Raw genomic sequence first — 6191 nt, forward strand, 5'->3', positions numbered from 1 at the left:
TTCAGTGTGTTCTTCGTTTAATCTCATTGATCGGTGGCGGTGGAAATGCTGTTTTTAACGTGTTTGTCTTATGTTTAACTGTTTTGCATGCCCCTTTTATGATTTCCGATAGCAGCTTCGCATAGAAACGTACTAATATTTAGTTAACCACTTTAATTCACGTTTTTGTTTTACTATGATTTACTAATTTACTAACACTACTAACGATTTAAATAGCAACTAATTTAATTTTAGTTAGAAATTGGAACAATCAATCAGATTTTATGTTTATATTCGCCAACCACTTTTGCTATCTCACGATTTCTTCCCCTCAATCGTTGACGTTTCCCCCAGGCGGGTTCTAAGGTGTCAAATATTTGTTGCCTCAAATCAAGCGAATGCCGACGGCACTAACACTACGCCGTAGTCTATGAAAAATAAACACTGCAGTGAGTGAGAATGTTCTGAAACGCACAAAGTTTGGATAATGCCAGAAACAACTGTTTTTGCTCAGCACAGAGTTTTTTCTACCAACATACTTATTTATCTGCATATTTCGCGTACGGAATAAAGTGAAAACACTACATTTTTTTAGATTTGGTGTATTTTTATTCGATGCAATCTTTAATTTAATATGTGCTTTCGACACCACTCTCTCTTGTAAAAATGGTAAACAATACAAAGTTTCACAAATACCACGACAATTTATGTAAGTATATGAGCATTTTGACACTGGAGTATAAATTTATGCGCCAAATAAGAGGGTACTGTCATACTTGCCAAACTCCATATGAAAAAAATTCGTTGTCCCCCCTCTGGTTTCCCCACCTTCCTTACCTACTGTCATTCTGACAGTGATGTTGACGCGCAGCGGCGCGTTATTGTAGGAGCGCAGCAGCGCTTCGGCGTAAATAAATGTAGTGTGATGTAAGGTGCGGTTCTAATGGTGATTGGATGTTGTGCGGCGCAACGAATGTTGCGACACTCCTCCCCAGTACTCGGAGTTACTGGTCCGATGTACTCACGATTGCTCCAACGTCCAACACTGCTAACTTCGCGGCTGGTCTCTCAAGGAGTCCGGTTGCTGTCTTCACCAGAGCTCGACGAACCTGTCCATCCTTCGATCGGATGGCACGAACCACACGGCCTTTCGGCCAGCAGTTCCTCGGCATTGTCTCGTCTACGATGATGACGATGTTCCCTTCTGCTACGGGCTTGACACTGGTAAACCATTTCGTCCTTCGGGTGAGTGTTGGTAGGTACTCTGATACCCAGCGTCGCCAGAATCGGTTGGCATAAACCTGAGACGTTTTCCAGGTGTGCTTGAGGGCGTAGCTACTGTCATCAAACGCGATCGGGGCTTTGAACCGTCTGATGACCCGAGCAGAAAGTGGTTCGGTGTGAGTGACTGAGTATGCTCGTCGTCCAAGGGCAGTTCGGTTAACGGGCGTGAGTTGACGATCAGCTCTATTTCAGTGAACATGTTCCGGAGTATCTCGTCTGTGGGTGTGCGTGTGAGTTGGGTGTGCTTGAGAGCCTTCTTCACGGTCTGGACAAGTCGTTCCTAGGCTCCGCCGAAGTGTGGAGAAGCAGGTGGGTTGAACGACCACTTGGTATCGGTGGTGATGAAGTGCTTCATCAACTTGTCCTGATTAACTTGCTGCAGCGCTTCCTTCAGCTACCGGCTGGCTCCGATGAAGTTAGTGCCTCGACCGCTGACTATCTCCAGAGAGGCGCCTCTTCTGGCACTGAAGTTTCGAAGAGCTAGGATGCATGAGTCCGTCGTGAGGCTGTGGGCGACCTCAATATGTACGGCTCGTACTGTGAGGCAGGTTATCAAGACTCCCCAACGTTTCTCGGCCCTCCGGCCAACGACCACGTTCATCGGGCCAAAGTAGTCGATTCCGATGTAGGAGAATGGGCGGCAGAAAGCTTTCAGTCGTGCAGGTGGGAGAGCAGACATTTCCGGTACAGCTGGCTTCGCCTGGCGGTTCTTGCAGAGCTGACATCGGTTTCGTACACGATTGTACGTAGAGCGGAGTTGAGGCACGTAAAATCTGCGTCGGATGTCGTTAAGAGCAGTCTGGTGGTTTATGTGGCAGTACCGCTGATGAACACTGGCTATTATCATGTCCGTTACCGCGTGACGCTTGGGCAGCAGTATTGGGTGCTTTGTATTCTCGTCCACAACTTCGCAGGCGTCTATACGGCCCCTCATACGTAGTACTCCATAACCGTCCAGGTACGGACTAAGCTTGTACAGCGAGCTATTCTTCGGCAGCGGCTTACACCTCGGCTTCTTCAGTAGACCGATTTCAGAAGCGAATTCAGCATCCTGCACCATCTTGAAGATCAACGATTCGGATTCCTTCAACTCCTCCTGCGTTAGCGGACCGGTGACGATTGGTTTTTTCGCTTGCCTCCTTCGCAGATTCGCCGGATACCTTCGCACGTATGCCACGCGACGCAGCAGATCCTTCCACGATGAAAAGTCCTCCCACCGAAAGACTGCAGACTGCGCAAAGTGATGGAGTACTCGCGGCCGCATCTCTTCGGCGGTTTCTTCGAACTCCGACGGTTGCGCTGGCCACTGTTCGCTCGACTTCCACAAGAATTCTGGTGCTTGGAACCAACGGGTTGAAGGTGACAGATCCGGTGATTTTTGCCACTTGGTAGCGTCATCGGCGACGTTCAGTTTGGTCGATATCCAGTTCCACTCTTTCGTCTCCGTCAGTTCCATCAGTTCACCGACACGCACTCCTACGAACTGACTGTATTTTCGGTGGTCTGAATTAAGCCAGCAGAGAACGTCTCGTCTCCGACCAGAAGAACCTTTGCGCAGGCTTCAGCTTGTGGGTCTTCATGATGTCGTTCGCCAAACGAGCTCCGGTTATCGCTGCCTGAAGTTCTAGCTTAGGGATCGACACGAACCGCAATGGAGCTACTCGTGCCTTCGCGCCGACAAGTGCGCATTCCACTACGCCATTCTCTTCAAATCGCAGATACGCAACCGCCGCATATCCGTTTTCCGACGCATTCACGAACACATGAAGCTGGATCACATTCTGTTGTCCGATGCTGGTCTTCATCCGGTAACACCTTGGCACGCTAACAATTTCCACCTGTGGCAGAACTTGCAGCCACTTCATCCATTTCTTGAGCTGTTCGTCCTTGATCTGGTCGTCCCAATCGACGCGACTTCGCCAAAACTCCTGCAGTAGCATTTTCAGGAACATAAGAAAGTTCGCCAGCAGTCCCAGTGGATCATAGATCATCATCAGCGTACTCAAGATCTGTCGTTTAGTCGGCACGATGTGACCCTGTAGTAGATCCGCACTAATCCGTGGCGATACCTTGTAGGTGAACGTATCGGAGGCGGTACACCACCACATGCCGAGAACTTTCTCAGTTCCCATCTCGCTTGAATTGTTCAAGCTTTTCTCGCCGGGCTTCACTTCCAATTCTTGTAGCACGCGTTTCGAGTTAGACAGCCAGTTGCGTATTTCGAATCTCGCCTCAGCGTGAACGAAACGAACGTCTTTCGCCAGCTTCGCAGCATCTTCTTCCGTTTCCTCGCTTTACAGCATGTCGTCGACGTAGTGCTCGTTGATTATTGCTTCAGCAGCTCTCGGATACCGTTCCTGAAATCTTCGCGCGTTGTGATTTTTCACATATTGCGCGCAGCTTGGCGCACACGTAGCCCCGAACGTCATCACCTTCATCGCGTAGACCTCTGGACTTCGTTGCTCGCCGTCACGCCACAGGAATCGCTGGCACTGCTGGTCGTCCTTGTTCACCATCACTTGGTGGAACATTTCCCGAATGTCGCCGGTGACGGCAATCCGGAACTCTCGGAAACGTCGTAGCACCGATGGAAGAGATGTGAGTTGATCTGGACCGGTGAGCAGGAAAGAGTTCAGTGACGTTCCCGCCACTGTGGCTGCCGCGTCCCATACGATCCGTAGTTTTCCCGGCTTGTTAGGATTCACCACGGGGAAGATGGGAAGATACCATACGCGGGGGAAATGCTCTGATAGTTGACTCTCTGTTAGCTTCTCGATGTACCCGTTGCGCAAGTACTCCCGGATCTTATTCTTCAGCGCTTCAGCTTGTTGAGGTTCACGCTGCATCCGCTTCTCCAAGCATAGCAGCCGCCGCATGGCCATTGACTTGCTGTCCGGAAGTCGCACATCATCGTAACGCCACAGCAGACCCGTTTCATATCGCTTGTCCTTCAGGTGAGTTAGGGATACCATCAGCCGATTAGCTCGCTCGTCGTCTTTAGATAACAACGATTTGATGGGGCTCATTATTCCTTGGCTGTCCAGCGAAAAATATGCCTTCACGGCATTGTGAAGGTCGGTATCGTTCCGCTCACAGCACTGGCACAGATGGAAGCTATGGTGTCCCGTGAAGTCCGCCGCTGATTGTGTTGATGTTGAGCAAGGCCCGAACACTATCCAGCCTAGTCGAGTTCTAGTGGCGATCGGTTCGTTGTTTCCTCCTTCTCTGCTATCCAGCGCATGACCCAGACGAATATTGTCCATTCCAATGAGCATACGTGGCCGAACGTTGCGGTAAGAATCAGCTGGTACATCTTGCAGGTGGTGATACCGTTGCGCTAATTCCTCCATCGCGAGAGTTTGTCGTGGGAGAGAGACTGTTCACAGTGTGCACCTTGGGAATCCAATGGGTATTCGACTCGTGCGCTCCGGAAATAGCCAGCGCCAGCCTTACAGAATTCGTTTCTTGACGCTGATGGTCCGCGGTCCATTCTAAGCACAAGGGGTACGATTCACCTTCGAGATCCAATTCTTTCAGCAAACTGTTCTCCATCATCGTTGCTGATGAGCCGTTGTCCAAAAAGGCGAAGGTGCGTACGGCCTTCCCTCTTCCGTGAAGGAGCACCGGGACGTATTGAAAAAGAAGTTTGCTGCTTTTGCTCACATGAGTGTTGCACGTCTCAGTATGCGATACCACAGTGGTGTGAGGAGCCGACGGTTGAGCATTCTCCTGTTGCTGGTATCTGGTGTCATCGTGTAAAAGCTCGTGATGCATGTACGTGCAACCATTCCTTCCGCAGGCTTGCTTCACTGAACAGGCTCCAAAATGTTTTGTCAGACACTTTCGGCACAGCTTGTTCTGCTTCAGCGCGGTCCAGCGTGCACTAACAGTCATTCCACGGAATGCCTTGCACGATCCCACGCCACTGCAGCCTCCTTGGCAAATGGTGTATTGCTTACTGATTGGCTTCGGCGAAATATTCGGCGTACTCGTTGAGGTTGATGTCTGGTTTGAGCTGGATTCGTGATGAAAGTATACTTCCTCCTTTCGACCCCGCTTTTCCGGCTTGCCTATGTTCGCACTGATATACGATGGAACCGTTACTACGCATGCTGCCTCCACGAGCGTACCCAGCCAGGTACTGAAATCCGCCAGCGTAACCGCTTGCGATGTTTGCCGATGCTTCGCCCAGTCGAGTTTGATAGTTGGCGGCAATCTTTCCACCAGCTCCTGAAGAAGCGCTACATTGCACAGATGCTCATTCAGGCCGCAGGCAACGATCGTCGCACACATGTTCTGGACTGCTACTCCGAAATCGATTAGAGTTCCAAGTTTCTCCGTCTTCGGTGCAGGCATTTCCCGAATCTTGCATATCAGCGAGTGGACGATCACTTCCGGGCGACCAAACAGGGTACGTAGCGTGCTGATCACTCCTCCAAGTCCGGCTGGATACAGCAGCCTACTCCTTACCACCTCGAGAGCCTTCCCTTTCAGACTCCGCTGGAGCCGAAGTAGATTCTCCTCGTCGCTGAAACCGCACATTCTGGTGGTGCTTTCATAGGTGGCAATAAACAGCGGCCACTCTTCTGGATTGCCGGTGAATATGGGAAGCTCCTTCGCCACTGCTTGCCGTGCAGCAAGTTGACTCCTGCTAAGTTCGTGTGAACCATTCAGCGACGAAGAACCAGAATGATGATTCGGGTCAAATGGGTTCGCGTTGGCGTTCAAGCCGCTGGAATTGGCTTCCGCTGGGTTACTGTTGCCAATCTCCATCGCCCTTAACCGTCCTTCAAGGCGCTTCGTCTCCAGTTCCTGTTTCGTCGCCATCTCTTGAAGCTGCATTTCGATCCGTTCGATCACCTTGCTCACGTCTGTCGCTGAACGACTTTCGCTCCCTAACGTGGTAGAATTTGCACTAGGAGGAGCCA

At 50.6% G+C, this 6191-nt stretch overlaps 2 protein-coding genes across 2 annotated transcripts; both read right to left on the bottom strand.

Annotated features, from left to right (window-relative positions):
• Positions 1-1657: 1657 nt before the first annotated feature.
• LOC134221699 (uncharacterized) lies at positions 1658-2719 on the bottom strand. Its single transcript, XM_062700886.1, has one exon. The coding sequence runs from the start codon at positions 2717-2719 to the stop codon at positions 1658-1660; it is 1062 nt and encodes a 353-aa protein (XP_062556870.1).
• A 52-nt stretch (positions 2720-2771) lies between these two features.
• LOC134221700 (uncharacterized) lies at positions 2772-3395 on the bottom strand. The gene has a single exon (XM_062700887.1). The coding sequence runs from the start codon at positions 3393-3395 to the stop codon at positions 2772-2774; it is 624 nt and encodes a 207-aa protein (XP_062556871.1).
• Between the last annotated feature and the right edge of the window lie 2796 nt (positions 3396-6191).

Source organism: Armigeres subalbatus, chromosome 3, assembly GCF_024139115.2.
Source record: "Armigeres subalbatus isolate Guangzhou_Male chromosome 3, GZ_Asu_2, whole genome shotgun sequence".
Classification (NCBI taxonomy): Eukaryota; Metazoa; Arthropoda; class Insecta; order Diptera; family Culicidae; genus Armigeres; species Armigeres subalbatus.

Excerpts from the sequence above, each read along its gene's own strand:
- LOC134221700 (XM_062700887.1), bottom strand. The coding sequence starts at position 3,395 with ATGGGAACTGAGAAAGTTCTCGGCATGTGGTGGTGTACCGCCTCCGAT.
- LOC134221699 (XM_062700886.1), bottom strand. The coding sequence starts at position 2,719 with ATGGAACTGACGGAGACGAAAGAGTGGAACTGGATATCGACCAAACTG.